Raw genomic sequence first — 27,428 nt, 5'->3', positions numbered from 1 at the left:
CTCCTTAAGTCCGCGCTTTTTGCTCATCACTCTTTTGATTAGGTGGGTTATTTGTTGCACTTCTTTCTGAATTTTTTTCAACTCTGCTCCCCCGGCCCCATCCTTTTGAATCAGCAGTCCGAGGATGCGGAGCGTCTTTACCTGCGGAATCCTGATGCCTCCCACCTTTACTTCCGGGTCTGGTATATGCTGCGGTTGTCGGCCTCTTGTGCGCTTTCTTAGCACCAAGAGCTCTGACTTTTCTGGTGCGCACGTCAGTCCACATGCTTCCAGGTACCTCTCCGTTGTGTCAACCGCTTCTTGCAGAGCGTCTTGCTGTTTGCCTGTCGACGCTCCCGTAGTCCAGATGGTGAGGTCGTCAGCATATATTGTGTGACCAATCCCTTCTATTTGCTTCAGTTGTGTGGGTAGCGAGCTCATCGCCAGATTGAATAGCATCGGCGAAATGACGGAGCCTTGTGGCGTTCCCTTTCGCGGTATGTTGAATTTCCCAGAGCGTAAGTTGCCTATCCCCACTGTGGCGGTCCGTTCATTCAGAAAAGCTTTGATGTAATTATATATATTTTTCCCGCAGTTATATATGTTGAGGTGTTGCAGCATGGTTTGTGTGACACGTTGTCGAAAGCCCCTTTCACGTCAAGTGCGAGGATGGCTCTTTTGGTGTGCGTGTCCAGTTTGTCGATGACTTTTTCTTTGATCTGCAGTAACACGTCTTGCATGGACAGGTGAGCTTTAAATCCAAACATGGTGTTGGGGACGTGTCCGTTGTCTTCCAGATGTACGATCATGCGGTTGTGCACCATGTGCTCAGAGTTTTCGAGCACACGAGGTGAGGGATATAGGTCGAAGGTATTGCGCGCTGATGAACTTCGTGGGTTTAGGTATCATGGTCACCTCGGCATGTTTCCATTCCGGTGGTACTTTACCGTGTTCCCAGCACTCGTTGATGTATTTTGAGTGCGTCTACAGAGGGTCCGTCAAGGTTCCGGAGTGTCTTGTTTATTCTGTCTTACCCCGGCGCCGTGTTGCGGGTGAGCTTGCTCAAGGCCCTCTCGATTTCTGCTTCTGTGAAGGGCCGATCCAGTTCTATATTTGGGTTGCCTCGACACTCGTCAAAGTGCGAATCTACAGTTATGTGCCGCTCTGTACCGAAGAACTTCTCCTTCACTTCTTTGATGATGTCTTCCTCTTTCCCCGGGTGGTTGTGTATGAGTCTCTGCACTTTCTGTTTTGTGGCGTTCTTGTTCTCCTTCTTCGATAGGAAAGTGTTGAGTACCGCGCAAGTGCGCTTGCTGCTTAAGGTCCCTTGAAGCTTGTTACATGTTTCGCGCCAGTTCTGTGTTTCAAGTTGTTTAGTACTCTTGCGTTTCCTTGATCCGCTTGGAGATTCGAATTTGGAGTTTCCGGTTGCACTTGTTACGCTGCCAGCGTTTCGCAAGTCACCTTCGCGCCTCCCACAGGTGGTGTAAGTGGGGGTCGACCACGGCGGTGTCTTGCTACAGTTGGATTGTCCTCGTATGCCTCTCGGCTTTTTCCATGACTCCTCTTATTTATATTCCTATGTTGTCTATCGTCGCATTAATGGCGCTCTCGTCTGTGCGAAAGGCCTGCCAGTCCGTGATCTTGGCTTTTCCGATCTTCATCGTCGCTTTGTGGTGCGGGATGATCGTTTGCACAATATAATGGTCGCTACCCAGATTCTCGTCCGTGCAGCTCCACTCATACTGTTTGAGTCCGTGTACGACTGTGAGGTCGGGGCTGGTGTTTCTAGATACTGTTGCCGATGCGCATGGGTATGTGCAGGTCGTTGAGTAGCGTGAGGAGGTTTTGTTGGGCTACGTTGTGCACATCTTCTCCCTTTTTTTTTTTTTTTTGGAGCCGCATATCCCCAGACCGCATGGGGAGCATTAAAATCACCAACAACTATCAGTCCGTTACCCTTGCTCAGCTTCTTCACTTCTCGCATTAGCTTGTCTAGATCCTTTAGGCGGTCCTTTGGCGAGCTGTACACGTTTAACACAAAGAGGCTTTGCTGCTGTTTTTTCTCGGGTACGATTGCGACGAGGGTGTGTTCGAAGCGGTGTTGAATATCGTGTCGTTGAGCGTTGGCCTTCTTGGTCACGATTGCTGCCCTCGTCTTGCCGTCGGTGACGTGAGTGAGGTAACGACTGATTTTAAAGTATTCAGCTTCGGTTTCTTGCAAGGCTATAATATCTGGGTCGAACTGCGTGCAGAATTGTACAAGGTTGTTTCTCTTACTTCGGATGGAATGACAGTTCCATTGCCAAATATTTTGAGCCGTGGGTGTTGCTTGTAGTCATCTTTCTCTTCAGTTAGCCTCGCCATCTTGTTCGCTTAGGGTCTTCATGATCCTGGCTTCTCTCGCAGGGTACTTAGGCTTCTTGGGAGTATTATCTCTTTCTTCTAGCATGTGGATGCATTGACTGAAGTTTTCTCCCGATTTTGTCATTTTGTTCTGTAGGGCCTGAATCTGGTTCTCCATTTCGCTCTTGGGAGATCGGAACCAAGTCTGTATCATCTGGGTTACCGTGTTTTGCATAACCTGTGTTACCGTGGACATTTTGGTATCAAAGAGGTTAATAAAAAGCGGCACTTACCCGGGGATCCAAGTTGGTCCAGCGGTTGGTTTGGAACCCGGTTCCCTCACCACAGTACCCGATGCTCTGCCCATTCGACCATGGACTACCCATCAACCCAAGTTGTCATTAAAGAGGTTAGATAGGGCCAAATATACAGACATACCGTAAACCGGGTGAAGTTTCCAAAGAGTGCTAACCGCAATAAAAATACAAAAAGTGCCCCCGCAGATCTATACTCCAACAGTAACTCTACTTATCAACGAGGTGATGAAAGATTAAGAGTGGGGTGCTGAAATAGGGCCGGCATTTCCTTTATTGCAAACCTTGACGGCCAGTTGTTTAGATACTATACCGCCGACGGCACCCATAGTTTGTGGAACAAAATTTTTGCAACCAGTTTCGTCTCGCCGTAGTTGTTAGTGGCTATGGTGTTGGGCTGCTAAGCACGAGGTCCCCGGATCGAATCCCGGCCACGGCGGCCGCATTTCGGTGGGGGCGAAATCGGTAACACCTGTGTGCTTAGACTTAGGTGCACAGTTGAGAACTCCATGTGGTGCAGAGTCCCTCGCTGCGAAGTTCTTCATTATCAGATCGTGGTTTTGGCACATAAAACGACATGATTCAATTAATTTAAGCCACATTTGAGTGAATGTGTTTCGTTAGATCTGATTCTCGGCATGGTTGTTCATAATCGACAAGTTCTTGACAGAAGGTTTTTTTAAGCCTTTAAAACATTCTTCGCTTAAGAAGTGATAACACTATTCCGCTTGTTATGTGCCGCTATCCCTATTGAAAAAAATGGGCCGCATAACTTGATGGTATATACCTGTTGAGGAGCAAAAGCACAAGACTTAATATAGAAATCGCACCAGGAACGCTTTACAAGTTCTTATCACTTGCTTATATAAAGAAACGTCCTTGCCTCGGTCCCGGATTTAAAGGCTAATATATATAAGCCTGTACGCGAACCGCCGACGTAGCGCGCGTAAGCGCACCTTGGTCCCATAACTTACACCTTTGTTGCGTAAATCTTACATGAAACCGGAAGATATAATGTCCACTCACAGGTACCTTTAAATCACACCGACCTACTAAGGAAATCGCGCATTTTATTCAGTGGCTACATTAATTTGCTTGATTTTCTATGATTTAGCCATTCGGAATATGCCTCTTGGTGTATGGTTTAGTTATTGCTCCATAATTATGGCCACTGTGACAAAAGGGATATAGAAGCCTTTTACGCATTTACACATATGGCAAATGCGATATAGAAGTTGTGGCATTTGCAACGCATAAACGATCATTGCAACAGATTACGCGTTTCACGTTGCACGGAATGAAAACAAACAGAATTCTATATATGGGCATTAGTTCTTCATTATTCCCTTACCCGCGTCACAATATTTTCGCTACACGTAAACTGCAACATAGGCGTTGGATCCGCATGTTTCTTTTGTAAAGTGAAGCTTTCTTTGCCTATATTCGCGGGTTTGTCATGGCTGCTATAGGCCGTTGGCTACCGGTCGCTATCTGGAGGGGTGTATTTATGAGTGCGCGAAGATGTCCTTTAGATCGTAGCTCTTAGGCGCCCGTTCCTGCTGTGAGCGTCGGCGGGTGCCTCGTAACCGATCGAACGAACACAGCGAAGGATGAAAGCGAACGCGGAGCGCCGCGGGACATGAAAGCCGGTGATAGCGAAGACAGCGCGAGAAAAGCGGAGAAGGAAGGTGCAGCGAAACCATGAGTCAGAAAGCGGAAGAGGAGGATATGGCGAAAGCATGAGAAAAAAAAAGTGTAGTGCCACGCAAGACCGGCTTTGCGGAGACGATGGCTACGAGATGGCGCCGGAGTAGCGCGCGTCGTCTGTACGGAAACAAAGCGCTTCTTTAGTGGGGGTCTGTCTGCGGCGGCTTCTGTGAATAGCGCACACGTGTCACCCGCGCGCCGCCTCTCGTGATCTCCCGATTAGCGAGACAGTCGCGCCACATTTCGCTCCGTTTGCAACGTGCCGCTCGAGACAGATTGTTCGCGCCAGCGAATATCGCGAAACGAAACTGCGTATATAACTCCACTCAAATTTCGCATTAAGGAGTATCGTAGTCGTCGATGATTTTTTCCCAATGTAAGCCAAATCCATCCAAACAAATTTCAATAAAAAGAGCAAGTTTGCTGTAAGCCCATCTCGTAATTGTATTCAGTATATTTCGTGAGTCAATAATGATACAAGTAAACAAAGCTACTACAGAGTCAGAACCATCATCATCAGTCTGGTTACACCCACTGCAGGGCAAAGGCCTCTCCCATACTACTCCAACAGCCCCGGTCATGTACTAATTGTGGCCATGTCGTCCTTGCAAACTTCTTAATCTCATCCGCCCACCTAACTTTCTGCCGCCCACTGCTACGCTTCCCTTCCCTTGGAATCCATTCCGTAATCATTAAAAACCATCGGTTATCTTCCCTCCTCATTACATGTTCTGCCCATGCCCATTTCTTTTTCTTGATTTCAACTAAGATGTCATTAACTCGCGTTTGTTCCCTCACCCAATCTGCTCTTTTCTTATCCCTTAACATTACACCCATCATTCTTCTTTCCATAGCTCGTTGCGTCGTCCTCAATTTAAGTAGAACCCTTTTCGTAAGCCTCCAGGTTTCTGCCGCGTAGGTGAGTACAGAAATAAATACTATGTGGATATTTTTGTAATAAATCAAGCTTTAAGATTGGATTTGGCTCTTATAGAGATAAAGTAGTACTTATGGCTCTTTTTCTGTTGAATAGTTTGATACAAAGTTTCATACATGTCATGCAAATTGCAAAAGAATAAAAACATTGGCGAAGAAGCTTGTATCTGACGTTCTTCATACAAAAGACAGACAGACAGACAGACAGACAGACAGACAGACAGACAGACAGACAGACAGACAGACAGACAGAGAACTTTATTTACATGGTCCTGAGAAGCTTTGCCCTAGGACATACAAGGAAAATTTCTTTTTAGTGCGCAAACGCAGAAGGAAGGAAGGATGGAAGAAGGCGAAATGGGGATAGAGCGCGCACCAACAACCAAACTTATTATTCAGATGGCGGGACTATAAGTAGAAACGGAGAGGGCGGGGGAGGAATAGGAGGGTGTGAATGAACTGCCTAGGCACATGTGCAAAAACACGCATCATCTGAAAAGATACTCAAATTAATTATCTATTACGTTAATAGAAGGCGCACTCACAGATTTCTTTTCACCTGCACTGCGAATGAGAAAGGCCTCATAAATTTCACGTGACTTTTTGTCAATGCATTTGGCCACAACTTAGCAAACGTCAAAACTGGGGGTGTACTTGCACTTGTAATACCCCTGTCACACGAGAAGATTTAATGTCATTTGAATCGAATGTCATTCGATGCATCGAATGCCATTCGGTCTCTTGCAGTGCTACACAGTAAAATATAATGGCCTTCGCAAATGATAGCAATGACGATGAGGAACAAAATTTGTGAAATTCAAAGAAATTTCCCGCCTATTAAACGCGTTTAAGAACTTTTGCGAGCACATTTAAAACGCTCGAAAACGTTCTGACGCCAATTATTCATAACTAAAAGCACTTCGATCAACACAACCAATATGGCCGACCGCCGCAACAGACTCCTGATGCAAAGAGTAATAGCGCTTGAGCACAGCCCGTGGTGAAAATATCATCGCGGCGAAAATAATTATTCCTTTTTATAAGTCTAAAAAAATATCTTCAGACTTTGCTGATGCACGCATTATTTTTTCGCGTTGCGTGCCGCTGTTGTCTATCTGGGGTCAAGAGTATACATTCGATTCGAAATCCAATGCGAATGAGTTTCCCTAACTCATTCGATGACAAATGTCATTCCATTCGACTGACATTACATTTTCCCGTGTACATCCCGATTAATGGGATTATATGCGAATGGCATTCGATTCGAATGACATTAAGTCTTCCCGTGTGACAGGGATATAACTTGGCAGATGGGTGCCTCTAAACCCACGCATCCGGTTGGGGCACTCTCTCAGGCGGTCGTTAATAGATCGCCTTCTCTAACCAATGCAATGACTACACAGTAAATTAATGCAACAGACAACTCTCATAGTAAACTACACCCACTCTCGTGATTGTTTCTTCTTACACCCCGAGCTTGAAGTGAAATCTTAGTTTACGGGCTTACATAGGGACCCTAGCTTATTCCCTACCGGAAATGCATGTTTGATACGCGCTTTCTCAAGAACTTTTTTAGGCGATACGACACTTTGTCAACGTGGGGCGTCTTTCACTGCATACCTGTTTATCTTTCACAACCTACATCATGCCATGTCCTATGCCGGGCTGACCCGCGGCGGAGGTGAAGTTCGCCATTAAGGGGCTCACATGCACAGCTTCTCATCCTTGTTCACAGAGTGGAAGGGCACTGAGTTTTTTCATTATCACACGTTCTCGTCTTTAACTTCTCTCGATATGATTAGACGAAGAAGTTTGTCCACAACTAAGTTAAGCCGTTGACTTACTTGTACGTTCGTGCTTTAACGCCGCAAACACATTCCGGAACACTCACCTCTCAGAGAAGCTCCCGGTTTGTTAACAAACATGTCTTGCGTAGCCGCCGCAGGAGCAGTTTCCCGTGCGATAAGTGTGTACACTTTCTGCTCTTTCCTAAGGTCGGAAAAATAGCAAATGTATGTGTCACTTTGTATCCACACAAGCCATGGAAAAGTATTGGTTTATTAGCGCTAGCTCTTGAGCCAGTTGGTACATCGTGACCTTGAAAAAAGGGCACCAGCGAAACACAAAGGGAGGGCGGGGGGACACACACCAGGAAATAGCTAGGGTGGTTGCTTGGGCCAGTTGGTAATTCATGATCAAAAATAACGTACAGCGCGAAGGACAAGGACTGCGAGAGACGACATACACAGCGCTGTGTATGTCGTCTCTCGCACTGCTTGTCCTTCGCGCTGTACCTTATTTTTGATCAAGGAAAATACGTTAAACACCGACGGACGCTGGACTTTCAAATATAATTTATTGAAATTCACATTGCCGCACATTACCTTCGACGCATGCGCATCTTCAACTCCTTGGTTTAGAAACGTTGGTTTATGTAGCACTGTTACTTACATGATAATCTGGCTCTGTTGTCTACACGAGTCTCTTAATGACACCGCGGATGTGCAGAAATGTGAAATTCTCTGCTCGGCTAGAACGTTGCAAGGCTGAAAGCGTGGCCATAGCAGCACAAACAAAGCCATCACAAGATATTTTTGATCATCGCTAAAAAATGGTTTACCCATGTTTTACGCATATCTGGCTCTGCATGCAAACTACGATGGTTGTGCGTGTATGCGTACTTCTTCATTCCTGTTGTTCGTGTCGGTACCGCGCTAAATTCCTGAACTTGTGCAAAATACCAACGTAAGCTCAAAAATTCTGGACAGCGAGCTCGCGCTTTCTCATTTTTCTAAATACAACGAGGAACCAATGGCTCTGTTGACAGTGCACCACGCATGTTGTTGTCTACATGATAAACCACCATAACAGATACAACAATCGTAGTCCGTTGGGTTTTAAAAGACTCCGCGCTTTCTTGGAAACCCGATAACAACTCACAGTACAGTTAATGTGTAACGTGAGTGTTCGAGCTGCAGGTGTAGTGGGGACTATACGTTTTTAAGCATGAAATACTTTTAGCTGCCGGTGTCGGCCACCTTCCAGTCACCTTGGCAAAGAGCCAGAGCCGTTATTCGGGCACTCAAACGAGAACATCCGGGCAAGTTCGCGAGAATAAAACGAGATCATCCGGGCAGCCAGTGAAAACTTAGAAAAATGCGGTCTAAGGGTCTCAACTCTTTGTTCAGAACCGTATTACATAGGCTAGTTACTGCCCCAACAAGTTACAAAAATATTGCTTCCGAGTTATTCATAATGTTTGTTCCATATATCACTCAAGCTGTAACTTCGGAACACTGCAGTTTTATTTGTCATTTCCAATAGCGACATTCAAAAAGCAGGTACAGGGTTGTCATCTTTTGGTTGTCATCTTTTGGCGTTGAGCGCTGAACGCCAACTGTCCGCGAGTTCCGCGGCGTGGGTTTTGTGTCATCTCGAGAGATGGCGCCACGCTGCGTGGCGCCTCCTTCATGCGCTTCCCCTGCCGCGTTAGCTTAGCGTTATGGTATTGCTCTGCTAAGTACGATGTCGCGGGATCAAAGCCCGGCCGCGCCGGCTGGATTTCCATGTAGGCTAAATGTAAAAACGCCCGTGTCCCGTTCATTGGGGGCACGTTAAAGATCCCCTGGTGGTAAAAATTAATCCGCAGTCCCCCACTACGGTGTGCCTCAATATCAAATTGTGGGTATGGCACGTAAAACAACACAATTCAGTTCATTCTTATTCTACCTAGGTAGTGCGCTCTGCCTCCCTGGCGTCTTTCGCTGCCTGTCGTGCGGCCTTCAGCCAGTTTTCTTCTAGCTGGGCAGCGTCCATGTGGACCAGTGCGCAGTCTGGCGTGGTGCGGTGTGGTGTGGTGGAGTGTGCCGTTGCCCACGTTCACTACATGTGCAGCCATTTCAAGATACTGGCTAGTATCATATCAAACCAATCTCCTTTGCCGATTGCCATTTCATGCTTACATCTACTCTCGATTACGGGAGAGCCAGCAATTTTTGCTCTCGAGCTTGCCAAATCACTTGAGGGTCTGAACGCTCTCCGTTTTTCATCAAATTTCACTGTAAAAGACGTTTTACAGCGTTATCGTTTAAATTGCCACGCTCCTAGCCGATCCTCAAGCGCTATCCGGCTTTCTAGGCATACTCTGGCGCAGCCGAAGGCGGTATAATGACGACGGCATCACGGCAATGGGATGACGATTCCGAATTATGAGTATCGTAAACTGACGACAGCGTGACGACGACGAAATGATGACAATGGCATGACGACGGGTGCGTAACGACGATGGTGTGACCACAACTGCACGACCTGGAATAACGACGATGGAATGACCACGAGATCCCGAAAATAGTACGACAACGAATGCACAACGACGATTTATGACGACGGTAGCATTACAACAGCGCCATAATCACAGTTTAATGATGACAGCGTGAACACGATGAAATGAAAAAGGAGCGACACAAGAAACTTGGTCAATCATAAGAAATGATAATAAAACGTGTGATCATTTTATAGGACACTGTCAATATTCATGCGAAACCCCGACGTGCACAAGGAAGTGTGGCTCACAATGTCGCGTCATCGTAAAACTCAAGGCGGAACGCTGCATCGCATCCTCAGATATTGCGTTGCTCTTCCTGCGCACTTACTTTGACCACATTCAGGAGCGAATGCTGCAGAGAATGCCTGTAGGCTTCCAGCACGTTTTTTTGCCACGGTGACAAGAAGGCCATAGTAGAAGCAATTTCCCATGACGGGGAACTTAGCTGTAGGACTTAGGTGTTTGTTGCTCGTGGTGCTCAGACGATTGCTGCGCTCTGTCTTTACGACGCCGAGTTGGCTAAATACTCTTTCCTCGAAGGACGTCTAGTGCAGCAAGGACAGCACATCGATAAGTTAACCAGGGATAGCTTCTTCCACTGTACATCTGCGAAATCAATTTTTTATGGGTGCCAGGAAGTTCAAGCAACACCACGATGATTTCCTCGAATGTTTGCTGGGCTCGTGCCCCCTAACATTCGTACAAGCACTTCAAATCATAAAGCAGACGCCGGCGAGGCGAACTTGAATAGCGTCACGGCACTGCCGTGCAGCTGCAGCAATGGCGTACAATGTCGAGTTCTAGAGCAGAGGGCGTTGTGTTCGTGAGCTTCTGAAACTTGTATTCGAGGTACAGCTTGACATGTAAGTGCCCATCTACGTGGCGGTGAAGCGCGTCAATATTCGCCAAGTTACATCATGCAGCTTAGATGGGAAGCGCAATGTCTCCAAAAAGATTAGCGTAATCCGCATCGTTCTTCGTGCAGGCATTGCTTTTGCGCCGAAATTCTCGCAAGACGGGCCGAAGGTAGAAGAGGTAGATCTATTTTTATTGCAACAAAGCATGTATTATATGAAAGTTTTCCACTGTAGCATCCTTAATTAGAAATTGCCTGTTCAAAGCGTTTGAGCTACATCACCCATCGGTTCAAGACAGACGACCACCGGCATGAAAGAAGTTCATCTCATATGGCATATTCTCTGGATAGGTTGTGAGTCTTCCCCGTTGCAAAGGCTCAAATAGACTTGCACTTCGTTGAATGAGCAAAATGCACGTTGACTTCGCCCGCCAAGAGTCCACATTATCAGGGAGGGTTCCCTGATTAGTGTGACACAGCTGATCTTAAGCAAGTTCAGGAACTGCCTATCCTGCTTCATCGCTTTGAAGACACCGTTGTTGATTTCGGCGTTCATGGAAGCGCTGTGAACTGCAATGCGTGGTAGATACTCCGTGTCAAATCCTATGAGCATCAACAGGTTTTTCAAAGCCTTTATGACTGCCGCAGTGGTGTCTTGATGAGCCTCAGGAACGCAGTCACGATTCTGTTTTACTAAACACTGAAGTAGCGAATCCACGCATGCAACAAATTTGTGGTTGAAAATATGTCGCCTAATCGATAAGGTTGTAAATCCACACCCCGATATTCGTAACGGAAACAGGCATGCAATGTGGAGAAAACATGTTTACGTTTTCCTTCATCTACTTCCGGTGCGTACGTACAATGTGCGCGATCTTGCTGTTTCTTTATTGCATCTGGCGGACCTCTGTGTGGTGTTTTATCGGAAAGGAATGCTCTATGCTCACAAATGAATAAACAGAGGTGGTATTCTGTAAGAGTCCACCTAGTGGACTGCCTATTTCGGCCGCTGCTGATTGGATGCAGCTGCACGAGCGAGGAGGAGACGAACGGCCGCAGCCAATCAGGAACGGCCGAAATGGACAGTCCACTAGGTGAACTCTTACAGAATACCACCCCAGAGTTACCATTAGAAGTCTTGGTTGCAGCTGGAAAATTCAATCGGTTTTCTAGAAGACTAGTAAGGCTCGGATGTCTCGTGTTTTATGATGGCGATGTGCTCCTTTGCATGCGATACCTTCGCGTAGAATTCTGCTCTCACGTGACCACCTCTGCGTCACGACATCATGACACATACACCTTCCGGGATACGAAACCTGAACTGACAGCAGTAAATTGTTTAGGACGGTGACATAATTGTCAGTATTTTTTTACGAGTTTCGTGATGTAGTGTCATCATTTAACGCAACAAAATGAGTCGGAAGTATCAGGTGTGCATTCCTTTATAATTTGGTCATTTTACATCATCACTTTCTTACAATATTACCTTTGAGAGTGAAATGGCGTCCACGACTCCACAGGCTACAAGGATAAAGAAGAAAATGCCTGCAAAGACCTAACATCTGGTTTTGCCCGAACTCAGTCTAAGCTATATACTCATGAGACCATTAGAGATTCCGCATATTCACACGGTGAAGACATAGTCCTCCATACAGTCCGCCGATCCAGTTACACACGTACATGCTCAACTCGTTCGTTCACATATGAGGTCAGCTACAGGACATCAACATGCATGAAAGTTCACAAACATTCAGGTCGTGGTTGGCTTACCCCTACAAAATGTCTACAGTTGCCTTTTGCACCATAAAGCTCAAGCGTTCCACAAGGGAGCGCAACTACTTACGCCCAGTAGATAGTCGCCACGAAGCCTCCGCCGATGCCGTTTGAGACGGGTAAAGCGAGTGTGTGGCAGAGCAGCGTCGCCACAGCTGCGTCAATCGCATTGCCGGCTTTGTAGTACATCCATCTGCGTTGTGAAAGGCGGTGCAATTTCAATGAATGTTCCTGTAACTCAGTACGTCCTAATCGCTCTGCACGTAAGTAAGGTGCATATAGCTCGCTGTTTAAGGGAACACACGAGGGTAGAGGACGGGCGAATTTATTGTCTGGCAAGCGTTCAATCACCTGGCATTGCAGCCGATGACTTGCGCCTGGTTGCGCTGGTACCTTTCTACGTGTTAAAAATGTAATATAGGTAAGACATTCGGCAAAAAAAGAAAAATGCAGCAGATCCAACGTGCGCTGCCGGAATCTATATACAGTGAAGCTTTCCATAAATGCGAAAAGAGTGCTGAAACGTGTTTGCGCTTATTCAATGTGAGTGGAAAGTGAAACTGATCGCTTTATTCAGGCGTCTTATAGAGGCAATACAATGTCTTGTAAACGAAAACATATACGTACTATAAACGTTCAATCACATGTGTTCGTGGTGGTCACGTTGGTGTCTTAACGCTGAAGTAGGAGCACACCTTTCTGCACCATTTCTTCGGCGTACACGAAAGCTCCGTGGAGGTGCAGATGGGGCTTTCCACGCTGTTGCCAGGCGGCGCAACACATGCGCAGCTAGTGCAACTAGGCCATCTCCAGTGCCCTCTGTCCCGTCTCATCGCTGTCCCTTTCTTTGTCATGTTGTTTGGCGCTGTCTACTGCTCGTAAGCGTAAGTCGATTCACAGAACCTAAACAACCGTCGCAGCTGCCGACATGATTTCTACAATAGGCGCAAGCAGCCTTACGAACCTAATTATGTCTATCTACGCCGCTCCAGCTGAAGCGGGTAAGCGTTGGAACACGCTGTAGCGGCCGATTGGCCAGAGGACACTACTGATAACCGCTGATGGCACGTGCTTATATTTCTGTGGCGTGCTCTGATTTGTCATCTCAAAATGCAATGAACAGTTTTAGTGCATAATTGTATTTGGTGTGCACTACTGTGGAAGGCAGTAACTGCTGCGCTGCGATCTTCTGCTTAATGTCTGGTAGGCTGTGTATCTTTATGCGCGCAATAGCCTGAGTTTTCATACTCGTCTTGTAATAAGGGGGTTACTGCACTCTAAACACACGGACAACAGAAGCAGAAGAGGAGAGGACGCGCGCCGTGGTTGTCCGTGTGTTTATAGCGAAGCAATAACCGTGCTACAAGATGAACGTCCACCAACTAGCCCAACTTGCCTCTCTACTTTCAAACTCGTCATGAAATCCTATTGGGTGGTAGCAAGGAAAAATATCGCGTCCATCCACGACAACAGTCAGGTTCGTCATTGATGTTCTTTAGCGCTCCTACTTTTCTTTTTTGACCTTTCTCACGCTCATAGGGCTGCGGACGGTTATTGTTATCGACGCTTTCGAGGCTATGATTCTCCATGCATAATGAAACAACTAAAAAGAAACCGCCTAAACTTGTCTAATTATCAAACTTGTCTAATTATCTAATTATTCCGTGCTGTCACCTTCATCCTTCTTTTATATCACTAAAAGTTTCAGTTTAGCCTTGGTCGAAATGATGTAGCGTCTGTGCACACGGTTTTGCTCACACGCACACACGCACGCACGCACGCACGCACGCACACACACACACACACACACACACACACACACACACACACACACACACGCACACAGTCCTGGTCGAAATGACGTCGCTCACGTCTTTCATTCGATTCGTGCGTTGTTCTTTCGATACTTTCCTCCTTTACTTAAGAGGCCTCAATAGGCGTTTGTGAATTCAGCGCAAGAATGTTCTTCCAGCTGGTGGCGGTCTTACGATGATCCGCGCTCGCTGCGCACTAGTCAGGCCAACATGACGGATGAAAAAGCTGGCCTTGGTGACATGGTATAGCGAAGTGAACAATGTGAAGCATGCATCACGATAAGTGCGGCGACTAAAACGCGTCGTATCAACAGGATCAGCATTTGCGTGGCTCGTATTATGCCACCTTGCCTGTACTCCCGGCGGCGCACAGTTCGATCACTTTGTTCAGCACCCTTCGACGAAGCTACGTTTGCGTGTAGTTCGCAGTGCTATTGTATATCGTATGGATTGTACTGTAGGACTCAACGAACTTGAAATCAAGGGCGTGGTAATTGCAGCATCCGGCTGACAACTAAAAAAAGAAGTCGCGGTTTCGGCCGCAAGGCGAAGCACCGATTGCGATAGTAAATTATGAGATAGCTGTACAAAGGAAGGACAGTAGTTTTATCGGCCGTATAAACTTGTAAGCATTCGCTTACTAACTAAATCAACAGTTATATAATGTGCAAGCGCGACGGAACGAGTATATATAAAAAGAATCCCCGAGACAGCGCTAGCTGTGTGTGTCTCTTTCTTTCTACGTCGTCGTTCAGTCGCGCTTACACGTTCTGTGATGGATTCAAACCAGCTAGCCCGTCAACGTGTTGAAACTAAATTAACAAACACGGTGTCACGAGCACACAGGTAAACATGAACACACCTCGCAAGATGAGCGCGGAAATTCGTTGTCAGAATGCTCGAGGGAGGAATTGCGGCAGCAGGAGCGATGGAATTGACCTTACGAACGAAACGTCCAAAGCAGAGCGCATACGAAGCTGCCAGTACTACGCACACTCTGCAAACATCGCAGACTGCTCTGAAGATGACGCCCAGGCGGATGCGTACTTTGGCCGCATTGCAGATCGCTTTCAAGATACGGCCATAGGAAAAGGAATTCGACAAGAGGGGAAAATCGGCGAAAACTGGCAACAGGAAATACGTCACGCTAGTATTGATGCCGTCCGTTAGCTGCCGCAAGCATCGGAAAATAAGAATGTGAAATGGAGTTAACAGACATTGTTTTATTTTTTTAATTATTTCCTGCCAAAACTAACAAAAAATTTCCATATGAATGAACTTATAGTTTCGGAATTATTTTCCTTGCGTCACCTAGCAACAACCTAGGTAACGCAAGGAAACGCACGCATCTTGCACGCCAGAGGCGCCAGATGCATGCGACCTGCGCCAGACACGTACGCCACCGAAACGAGCGATGCGCATGTAAGCGGTTGCTTGTTCGGTGACCTGTTTGTGTCTTTTTCCGATGTAGCTGGTTTGTTGGGTTCCCGGCTCATTCTTGAGTTCCTTCTGGCACTTCGACACAGCACCACTGCACTATTGGACTACGGCAAGGTGAGAAATCTTGTTTGACCGTCTGCGACGCACTTCAAGCAATTGATTAGGATTACGGCACAGAACCTAGACTTGCGACACAGTTGGTGAAAAACAGCTCAGCCATCCTGGCGCATTAATCTGAGTTAACGAGTCGTACTGGAAGATGTCTGCGACGCTTTCCCTCGGTCGCGCATTATTGTAACTAATTTCGGTAGGTTATGGGTCCGCTAGCCGCGCCTGACGTTGTGACGCAGTTAGCGAAAAGCAGCTCGGCTGTGTGATGCAGTTAGTTTCACGAGTACTCAAGGTTACCGGGACAAGTATTGGCGCTTTCTCTGACCAGCAACAATATTGTAACTAATTTCATTCTTTTTTTGGTACTTTTCAAGCATAATGGTCGCCCCGGCGTTGTGATGCAGTTAGCGAAAAGCAGCTCGGCCGTGACACAGTTCCCTTATAGCGTGTAGTGTATCTTACTGAGACAAGTTTTGGCGCTTCCTCTGACCCCCAACATTATTCTAACTAATTTCGTTCCCTTGGTTACTTTTGAAGCATAATTACCGTGAACTAGAAGAGGGCAGTAGAACGAACGGAGGGAGGAGCGCCTTGCTACCGCATCACCGGAAGTGTAGCCCGAAGCGGTGGCGCTCTCGTCGACCACTCCTGAAGGCGACTGGTTTCGGCATGCACGGCCAGTGCATTGCAGTGCTGTGTTTCGGGTGTGCTTTTTTGTTCCGTGCGGTTGTGTTCCGCGTACTCTTCTCATGCGAATGCGCTCACTCAATGCATCGATTAGTGAAAAGCAACGCCTCAACCACAGCTACGACCCAGGGTGTAGCAGAGGATACACTCGAACAAAAACTGCAAAGAAGCTGCCGCTGTTCAAGGCGCCTGCAGATCCTGAGCGGAGGTCCACGTGAGAAAGGCACCTACACAGAGCCGACAAGCCGCTAACCGAAGACTGCGCGGTATGTTAACTGCATTTTGAGCAACGTCTCATTATCAGAGACTATGTGCACCGCACAAATGGCGAAGAAGTTCGCATTCCACGAGGGACGCCTACACTTGCACCAGACGCAGTCCCCACAATTCTGCCGAACCTGCCAGCTTACCTAAGCGAAAAGCCCACTCCCAAGAGAAATTGAAGGAAAAGCAAGGGCAGTGACGAAGTCGCACCGCAGAAAAAGGCACGAAGGTAGGTTGCAGAGGAGACAGAGGTTGACGAACCTGCGGTTGGCAACGAAGTTGGTGCGGCTGGCACCGCGAATGTCGCCACGCTGATGGATATGAAGGTGCCTGGGAAGCGTTGGACGCTGCATGAACTTTATGACGCATACGGAGTATGTTTCACTTCATGTACCCTCGACTCGACTTCAGGTGAGGTGACAGTGAAAAAGGCCGTGTTCATGACTGCAGACAGCGCTGGCGCTTTGCAGTCGAAGACGTTCCTGCTGGGTAAGCAGGCGGCTGGCGCGCCAGTGGCAACAATTCAAGATGCCGTTAACATCCTGCAGGAAGCACATGAAATGCATATCTGCAAAGGCGCAGCGTTGCAATATGAAAGCTGCCTGCTGGCCAGCCTTACCGTACACTTGAAAAAACAAATTTTGCACAAGTCGGGAACAGCCTATAGCACTAACTGCCAAAGAAAGGCAGTGAAAGAGGGAACGGCTTGCGCCGTTTGCAAATATTTGCGAAAAGCCTTAGTTACGTGCCAGTCACGTCTCAAAAGGCGTGAAGGAACGAAGAATAGTAACGGTAACCGCGGCAGCGTTGCGAGGAAGCTGCAAGCAAGTGCACAAAGAAACCAGCGACTTGTATCAAAGCTTCAGAAGCTCGCGCTGAACTTAAGAAATGAAAAGTGAGTGTGCTAGAACAGCTGAGGAAGTACTCGCTGAAAAAATAAGCTCTTTGTCTCCAAAGCAGCAGCTCGCTGTCAGGCAGTGTTTTGAGGCAGCCAGAAGGAAGAGTCCACGGGCCATCAAATATGACAAAGACTGGATGCTGGAATGCATTCTTCTCAAGATGAGAAGCCCGAAGCTCTATCAGTATATGTGGAGGCAGAAAATCCTGGCTCTGCCAAGTGAAATAACCCTACGCAAGTACACTGCCCAGTACAGGAGCGGCTATGGGTTTAATGAAAAGATGCTGGATGTTTTGAAAAAGAAAGTTGCTCAACTGGACGTGTTCCACCGACACGGTGGAATAATCATAGATGAGATGAAGCTGGCTGAACATCTGTCATTGACAACAGGTGCAAAGATTGAAGGCTTTGTTTACTTGGGACCCTGTACACCAGAAAAAGAAAAAAACGATTACCATGCAATCATGGCCTCGTTGTAATGTTCGTGCCACTTGTTGGTAGCTGGTCTCAAGTTATTGGTGTTTTTGGGAGCAATGAGAACGTGAAAGGTGACCTGTTGGCCAAAATTGTGCTCGAGTCCACAGTTCTGACAGAAAGAGCTGGTCTGTTTGTGGACTACATAACGTGCGACGCAGCATCCTGTAACAGGAAAATGTGGCGCATGTTCAACATTCGAGCTACATCGAAAGAAGTGGTCTGTAAGAAGCCACACCCTGTCAACAGCGGCCGTGTTTTGCTTTTTTTTTTCTGATTTTCTACACCTGGTCAAAAATGTCCGAAACCGGCTCCTCTTCACAAATTTTGACACCCCTGAGGGTTCCGTTTCCATGCAGTTTGCTCGAGAGGCTTTCAAACTCGACAGTAATGCTGTCACAATCAAGGCAATGTCAGAAATAACAAGCGTGCATATCAGCCCCAGCCATATTGTAAAAATGCGGGCAAGTTATGCCTTCCAACTGTTTGGTCATGGTGCTTTGCGAGCACTTTTTCTGTACCGGACTCAGCTGGAGAGGAGCTGCGGTCTTACTGAAGCCACGGAAACGCTATTCATGAGAATGAAGCCCCTGATTGGTGTAATGACAGCAAGGTACCCAGCAGAAGCACTGAGACATACCTCTGCAGGTGTTGAGAAAATAATGGAGATGCTTAGTTTCTTGGACATCTGGGAGCAGCATGCTCATAAGAAGCATTTCCTCAGTGAGTCAACAGCGGAGGGCTTAAGAGTTACCCTGACAAGTACTCTTGAGCTCCTTCGCTATTTGCACGAACAAGTTGGCTATAGCTACTTGTTGACGTCCCGGCTCTTAGTCAGGATAAAGTGGAGAACTTCTTCGGGATTGTTAGGCTGTCATCTGGCTGCAACTCTCACCTGACGCCGCAACAGTTCGTGCTCACAGTTCCCTGTCTGTCTTTTTATAACTTGGCTCGCAGTGTTGCAGGTGAGAATGCGGACAGCGATATCATCAGTTCTCTTCTTGACACTAGGGACAAGGAGTAAACCGCAAAGCAACAGCTGATTGACACAGTGAAGCTTTGCACAGAAGAGCAAGCGGGACCATCGGGCTCATGTGACAATGCTGAAGCAGTGGAACATCATTAGAGAGCTTTAGTTTAGGGGACGCAAACGCCTTGCGTACGCAAGAACTAGGGTCGACGGTACTGCGCATGCGCAGACCGCTACGTCTACTTGCGTCCTTGGGTTGTTTGGCCGGCCGAAAACATCGCTGCCCCTAAGTGGTCACGTTACCAACGTGACTCTCGCGGTGTCGGCGAACTTACGAGCAGCTAGCGGGTAGATAACCTAATAAATCTTTCGTCAAGTGTCGACAGACGTCGTTTTTATATATATTGTAATGAAGAAGGATAGCCTGCCTGCGCCACAGCTCCATCGCTACCGGCATGAGCTCGTGGTTGCTGTCTTTCGCCGAACGCTTGTGACGGCTACTCGTTCGCGCCCGTTGCTAATAAATCTCTTAGCAAGTGATGGATGTGTTGGGTTTCGACCACCCTGGAACTTCGGAGTCGCACTCTACCCCCATCATGCTCGACGACGCACGCACTCCTCCAGCTCCTCCAACGGCGCCGGCCACCTTGGTTTGTGCCGGTGCCTCGCGTTAGCGAGATCCCCCTATCTTCTCCGGCACAGATGACAAAGACGTTGAAGATTGGATCTCGTCTTATGAGCGAGTGAGTGCCCATAACCAGTGGGACGACGTTACCAAGTTGAGAAACGTCGCATTTTATCTTACGGACGTTGCGAAACTATGGTTTCTAGACCATGAAGCCGACCTCACTTCGTCGTTGGTCTTCAAGACCAACTTTACCCAAGTTTTCGGTCGGCCTGCAGTAAGAAAGCTTCGTGCAGAACAACGTTTGCGCACACGATCCAAAGAGGCCGGAGAAAACTTCACGAGCTACATTGAGGACATTGTCGACCTTTGCAAATGGGTGAATGCGTCGATGTCAGAGGAGGAGAAAAGATCAAACATATAATGAAGGGTATTCAGGACGACGCATTTCAAATGTTATTATCGAAGAGTCCTCACACTGTCGCTGAAGTGATAGAATTGTGCCAGAGTTACGACGAGTTGCGCAGGCAACGGCTTCACACCCGACGTCCCACCCCACCCGCCGACTCTCTATCAAGCCTTGGAGTCGACGACAACCATGCTGCTCTCTTCGTAAAAATCCAGGAATTCGTTCGCGCAGAGGTCGCCCGCCAGCTATCTTTGATATCTTCTGTCCAGGAACCACCACCTGCTTTGCATCCTACCATCCGCGACTTCATTCAAGAACAAGTATCTCAAGCCGTTCCTCCAGCCGTTGAGCAGATACCAGTCACGGCTCCTCTCACGCTGAAGCAGTTTCCCGATCTCGTCCACAAACGCCCCTGCCGCCCTCTATGCATCGACCACCGACATTTCTGCCGCCATCTATGCCGCTTCACGACCGACGACATTTTCCTCCTATGCCGCTGCCCGACCGACAGCATTTTCCGAATGCTCAACCGCGACTCGGACCTTACCCACACCAGTGGCGCACCTTCGTTGACCGCCCAATATGTTTTGCTTGCGGTGGTGCTGGTCACGTGGCGCGCCATTGTCGTCGTGGCATGCTTCCTCTTCAGAACATCCGGCGACCGCCACCTTTCCCCGCCCCGTTTTCCTCTTCGCCTTCCAGCCTTCCTACCTCTTCCTTTTCCCCTGACCGCCCAACCGCCTCTACTCGCCGCTCACCATCTCCCCGTCGTCGCTCGCTTTCTCCGATGCGGCGCCGTCCCGTGTCCACCGAGCAGGAAAACTGATGGCCGCAGTTCCCGAGGCACGAACTGCGTCCACGTCGCAATGCCCAAGTCCTCGCCCCTCTCCAGCCAACGTAATTGAAGTCTCTGTCGAAGGAATCGCCGTCCTGGCACTTGTAGATACAGGAGCCACCATATCCGTAATTTCCGCCGAACTCTGCCGCACACTACGAAAGGTTTTGACGCCTCTCTCCGACTTCGCCCTTCGAACCGCGAACGCTCAAAATATAACGCCTCTCGCTGCCTGTACTGCTCGCGTCTTCATTCAAGGTCTACTGTATACCTTCGAATTCGTCGTGCTGCCCACGTGTTCCCATGACATCATATTAGGCTGGGACTTCCTTGCAAATAATAACGCCGTTATTGACTGTTGTCACGCCGAACTCGAACTTTCTGCACTTCCCGACGTCGAGACTATCGAAAACGACCCTTCCAGTGTTAAACTGTTTGTTTCCGAAGACAATTCCGTCCCTCCACGCTCTTCCCTGCTTGTGCCTGTGTCATGCGCCGCTATTCCTGATGCCACTGTTCTCTTTACGCCCTCTGAGCTGTTCATTCGCCGCCGATGTTCTCCGCTGCCCTTTGCTCTCCTTACTCTTCGCAATGGCGTCACGAAAATAGTCGTCGACAATCCCACAGCCTGCCCTTTAGCTTTATTTCATGGTGAATGCCTAGGCCTTGTTCAACCGTCGACACCTTTAGCATCTTTGACGCTCCTGCCGTTTCGAATTCTGCGGGCCTTGGCGCACTTACTAGTGACTCTGCGGTTGATCAGTCACTCCTCGACGCTTTCCACTGCTCCATCGACGATGGCACGTCATCTTCAGAACGAAGCCAGCTTATTGCTCTCCTGCAGAGGTTCAGCATTTCTTTCGACAGCCATGCTTCCGGTTTGGGCCGCACATCGACCGTTTTTCACCAGATAGATACCGGCAGTCATGCACCTTTACGGCAGCGCCCTTACCGAGTATCCGTCTCTAAACACCGAGTCATTGACCACCAGGTTGCTGACATGCTCAAGCGTGGCGTTGTGCAGCCTTCCAACAGTCCCTGGGCATCACCGGTCGTCCTCGTTAAGAAAAAGGATGGCTCTATTCTATTCTGCGTCGACTACCGACGTCTGAACAAGATAACGCGCAAGCACGTTTACCCGTTACCGCGCGTCGACGACGCCCTCGACTGTTTGCAGGGAGCTGAGTTATTTTCTTCGCTGGATTTACGTTCCGGATACTGGCAAGTCCCCTTGGCACCATCTGATCGACCTAAAACAGCATTTGTAACACCTGACGGATTGTACGAATTCATCGTAATGCCTTTCGGCCTGTGCTACGCTCCAGCCACTTTTGAGAGAATGATGGATAATATTTTACGCGGCCTCATATGGAACACATGTTTATGCTACCTGGTTGACGTACTTGTCTTTTCCGCTGATTTCCGAACCCATCTCAGCCGTCTCGAGCGAGTTCTGAAATGCCTTACTGACGCGGGACTTCAACTTAACTTAAAAAAAATGTCGTTTCGGCGCCCGAAAGCTCACTATTCTTGGCCATGTTGTATCACGAGACGGCGTCCTTCCGGATCCAGCGAAGCTCCGCGCTGTCACCGACTTTCCGCAACCAAAGAAGTTAAAGGAGCTTCAAAGTTTCCTTGGTTTATGCTCATACTTCCGACGTTTCATTCAAAATTTCGCTTCCATAAGTGCACCCCTGACAGCCCTTCTAAGTGGCGACAAAGGCCTGCCTGCTAACCTCGCCACCTATCCTCCGCCACTTCGATCCTGCAGCGCCCACAGAGGTCCACACCGATGCCAGCGGCGTCGGACTTGGCGCCGTACTCGCGCAACGAAAAGCGGAATTTGATGAATATGTCGTTGCCTACGCGAGCCGAACTCTGACAAAGGCCGAGGCTAATTACTCTGTTACAGAGAAAGAGTGTTTAGCCATTATTTGGGCCCTTGGAAAATTCCGTCCTTATTTGTATGGTCACCCTTTCGATGTCGTCACTGACCATCACGCCCTTTGTTGGCTGTCTACCCTTAAGGACCCATCTGGCCGACTTGCTCGCTGGGCCCTTAAGCTACAGGAGTACGACATCCGCGTTCTCTACCGTTCCGGCCGCAAACACACGGACGCTGACGCCCTTTCTCGCCCACCGGTCTCCGCTGACTGCGCTTGCCTATCCGCCCTTGAGCCCACAGTTCCATCTCATGCACTGCGCAACATGCCGTCGGAGCAGCGCAAGGATGCCTGGATCAGTGCTCTCATCAGCATCCTTTCTGATCCATCCACCTCTTCACTATCTCGCGCTCTTCGCCGCCAGGCTACCCACTTCTGCATTCGCGACGGCCTTCTTTATCGTCGTAATTACCTCTCTGACGGTCGCAAGTGGCTTCTCGTGATACCCCGCCATCTCCGTGACCTTATCTACGACGCTTTCCACGCAGACCCTCAGTGCGCACATGCCGGCCTCTTCAAGACCTATGCTCGACTACGCATCGGATTTTATTCACGCGGCATGTATAACTACGTCAGAAAGTTCATTCGCTCCTGTGCTCAGTGCCAACGCCGAAAATTACCTCCCGGACAAGTCTACCCGTCACAACTCCTTCCCTGCCCTAGTCGGCCCTTCGATCGTGTTGGTATAGACATCTACGGACCGCTACCCTCCACTCCAGCAGGCAACGGCTGGATTATTGTTGCAGTGGATCACTTGACCCGCTATGCTGAAACAGCTGCTCTGCCGACTGCCACCGCCCGCGAGGTTGCATCGTTTCTGTTACGACATTTCGTTCTTCGCCACGGTGCCCCTCGCGAACTTCTGAGCAATAGAGGCCGCGCCTTTCTTTCCGATGCTTTGAAGGCACTACTCGACGAATGCCGAATCGTTCACCGCACCAGTACAGCGTACCACCCACAAACTAACGGCATGACCGAGCGCTTCAACCGTACTCTTGGCGATATGCTCTCCATGTACGTCGTCTCTGATCATTCAAACTGGGACCAAGTTCTCCCTTTCGTGACGCATGCGTACAATACTGCGGCCCAAGCAACTACTGGTTTTTCCCCTTACTTTCTCCTATACGGACGAGAACCTTCTACTACTCTCGATACCATTCTGTCATATACACCTGACGCCTCCGAAAGTACTCCGCTATCTGAAGCTGCTCGTCATGCCGAGGAATGCCGCCAGCTTTCCCGCTCTTTTTCCACCGAGGACCAGTGGCAGCAGCAATCCCGTCAACCTGCCGGCCGTTCTGCACCAACTTTTTTGCCTGGCTCTCTCGTATGGCTTCGGGTACCCGCTACTACACCCGGCCTCTCCTCAAAACTTGTCGCAAAGTACACAGGACCCTACCGCGTTCTGGAGCAAACGTCCTCCGTCATTTACATCTTAGAGCCCCTCACGCCATCGACGGACCTACGCCATCGCGGCCGCGAACTTGTCCACGTCTCTCGCATTAAGCCGTACTACGACCCAATAGTAGTCTCTTCGCCTTAAGCCGCCAGGATGGCGCCTTTTTCTGCGGAGGGCGATTGTAACGAAGAAGAGTAGCCTGCCTGCGCCACAGCGCCATCGCTACAGGCATGAGCTCGTGGTTGCTGTCTTTCGCCGAACGCTTGTGACGGCTACCCGTTCGCGCCTGTTGCTAATAAATCTCTTAGCAATATTAAAGAGTTTTAGCGTGTCTGGTATTCGGATAAACGCAGTTGGGGGGGAGCCATAAACGGGAGCGCCCTGCATGGTGCATCTACCTGGCAGCGCAAAGCTCAAACGGACAAAAGCAGCTAATATTGCTGTAACCAAGTCTATTCTACTTCGCTGCTGGTGTAAGTTTTCGGCACTGGCGTAATTGTGTTGCTGCCAAAAAATTTATACCAGCAGCAAAGTAAAATACACTTGGTTACTGTAATATTAGCTGTTTTTGTATATTTGATCTTTGCGCCACCAGGTGGCTGCACCATGCAGACCGCTCCATAGAGTTACTATACTGACTCTAGAGGACAAGCTACCCATAGGGCCCATGCATTGAAATCGGGAACCGCAAGAGCGCCGCCATGTTGCTACGCGCCGAGGTTGCCAGCTCCTGAGACGCTTGCTAGACTTGGTGACAGTAGTCAGTTTTAATCCGGCAACAGTAGCAGCGTAGCAGCATGGCGTCTCGCTTGTAGTGTCGTGATGTGTGCGTGCAGTCGTGTGTTTGGGCTTTATAAGTTGGTTCTTTATTCTATGTTGCGGGACGGTGTGGGTGTGGTCCATGTTGGCCGTACAGGTGGCAGTTAGGCAACCGAGGAATGATCCTGTTGAAGTTTCCGCCGGTATGCGGTTTTCAGCGGTCACGCCTGTTGCAGGAGTGTCACTCGACGAGAGCTCGAATCTGTGGTCAGATTCCTCGTTGGCGTTCCGTAATTCTCTTCGCACGGGCGCGGTATGTTGCAAAAGCCGCTTTCGCGATCTATCGTCGCGACGATAGATCGTGTTTTTTTTTAATTGTTATAAGTACTGATGCAGCTGTAGGGCACATGTAACCGACAAACGGAAGTCTCAGGATAGCACCTGAGATTATAATAAAGCAGGCGGCGCAGGAACTCCAGGGCACCCAAGGGACAGTGGGGGGATCAAAGCTCGAAGCAGAATGGTACGTAGGTTGGGGCCGCCGAGGCAGGTGTGTGCCAGGGAGTGTTCACACGGACAGCTCCCCTGGCACGCGCAGCAGTGCCTCGCCAGGTCGAGATACTTTAAAGGCACCTGCGCCCATGACCTTTCTTTTGCCTCGATGCAGTGAGCACGATTAACGAGAATAATATGGAGGGCATCCGGTGCAGTCGCGAATGCGTCATTACAAATGTAGCTCGCGTCGCCTGGCGTGTGTAGTAATATCAAGAGTTGGTTGTATGAACTTTATGCATATTACGCTTTGTTGCGGTACCTTAACGGAATGGGTCTAGAGGACGGTGTTGGTATATTTTTTCGTACCGCCTAATCCCATACCCCCCCCCCCCTTTTTTTATGTATACATACAATTCCTTGCCATGACGGATCATAGCCTCCTTTATTTTTGAAAAATAGAGGAGGCTATGGACGGATTGACCAGTTCAAGTTGTCAGCTTGGCAGTAACTGTCATAGGAATCATTGTAATAAACACAACTCCACGATCGGATTGTTTACTTTCATTTTTTGTTGTATAACACTGAGGACTACATAGAACTTTATTTTGTATATGTGAGAGAAGTACGTGGATATCACGAGCTTAAGCCAATGTGCGATACACTGACAAAGCAGCTGCTACAACATGAACTGCATTGAGGGCCACACAACACATACGTAATTAAAGGCGCGAAATATAGGGGGAAGCTTCAAAATACGCTCTGTAGCACTGCAAAGTATAACATATATTGTATGTGTACAATAAATGTTCAAAAAAACAATGCATCTATGTCCAATTTGCCTTCAAGTTTATTATCAAGTTCAAGTTTACTGAAGTTTATTATGAGCATATGTACAACAGGAATCTACTGACACACCCGCAGTCAAGGTGGCTGTTCGAGGTATGCTGGCTGCCTCAGTGTAAGAAAAAGAAATTGGGTGAATGTCGACACCAGTGCCACTGCTTCTTGCCTCTGACCTGCACGTGCCTCCACGGTGGTGGTGGTGGTGAAAAACTTTTATTGATGAGAAGGCCGAAAGTAAAAACAAACTAAAAAATTAAAAAGCAGCGTTGTGGGCGGCCTTCAGGCTGCCGGTTGTGGCGTCCAGGCCATGCCTAGTCGCGACGTCCTCCGCCCAGTTCACCAGCCGGAGTTGGATATCCGGCTCGGTGCTGGACAAAGCAGCCTCCCACTGCTGCGGATTGCTTAGGCGCCAAGAGGCAGGGGGCAAGTGTGCCGGACAGGAGAATAGGACGTGAACGTAATCGGCGCTGGAGCCGTCACATAAGCGGCAAGCCGTCGAGTGCGTCCCGGGGTGGAAGAGGGCAAGACGTGCGGGAGTAAGATAGGTATGGGCCTGAAAGTGGCGCCATAAGTGTTGATGGGGCTGGGAAAGGGATTGGTGCGGAGGGGGGAAGGTGAGACGAGAGAGGCGAAAGTGCTGCGTGATATCGCGGTACGTGAGGAGCGCGTCGCGCGTATCCATTCCCGGCGGGGACGGGCTTGCTCGGTCAGTCGAATCTCGAGCGATGGAATTGGCCGCCTCGTTACCAGGATGGGCCGCGTGAGCGGGCACCCAGATGATTTGGATGGGGCGAGAGGGAACGGTATCGGAACGCAAGATTCCGATGGCCGGGTGTGCCACCCGTCCAACCGCGTAGTTGTAGACCGCAGGTTTAGAGTCGCTGAAGATGTACTTCGCGGAGGTTTGCGTGATGGCAAGGGCAATAGCTGCCTCCTCGGCCTCGACAGAGGTAGAAGTGTAGACTGAGGCAGTAAGAGTGGGTCGGAGAGAATTGTCAGTGACGGCAAGGGCATGTGCTGGGTAGCGGCGATACGGGGCAGCATCTATGTAAGCCACGGCACCCTGCCGTTCGTACTGACGCCAGAGCGCGGAGGCTCGCGCTGCTCTACGGGAGGGGTGGTGTTCGGGATGCATATTTTTAGGGAGGGGATTAACGGTTAGGAGGGGGAAGACATGGGAAGGGATGGGCAGCGATGTGGGAAGAGGAATAAGAGGGGAGAGATTAA

General features: G+C 48.9%; 1 protein-coding gene across 1 annotated transcript in view; it reads right to left on the bottom strand.

Annotated features, from left to right (window-relative positions):
• Positions 1–27,428, bottom strand: part of LOC126540969 (scoloptoxin SSD14-like) — a 142,500-nt gene that overhangs the window by 87,871 nt on the left and 27,201 nt on the right. The window contains exons 2-3 of the mRNA XM_055076195.1: positions 12,306–12,428; positions 7,174–7,271 (exon numbers count right to left, since the gene is read on the bottom strand). Of these exons, the coding sequence (XP_054932170.1) occupies positions 7,174–7,271; positions 12,306–12,428 (221 nt within the window). The remainder of the gene's footprint in view (positions 1–7,173; positions 7,272–12,305; positions 12,429–27,428) is intronic.

Source organism: Dermacentor andersoni, chromosome 2 (genome assembly GCF_023375885.2).
Source record: "Dermacentor andersoni chromosome 2, qqDerAnde1_hic_scaffold, whole genome shotgun sequence".
NCBI classification, from domain to species: domain Eukaryota; kingdom Metazoa; phylum Arthropoda; class Arachnida; order Ixodida; family Ixodidae; genus Dermacentor; species Dermacentor andersoni.
The sequence above is the reverse complement of the archived record's forward strand: the minus strand, read 5'-3'. Positions and strand labels throughout refer to the sequence as shown.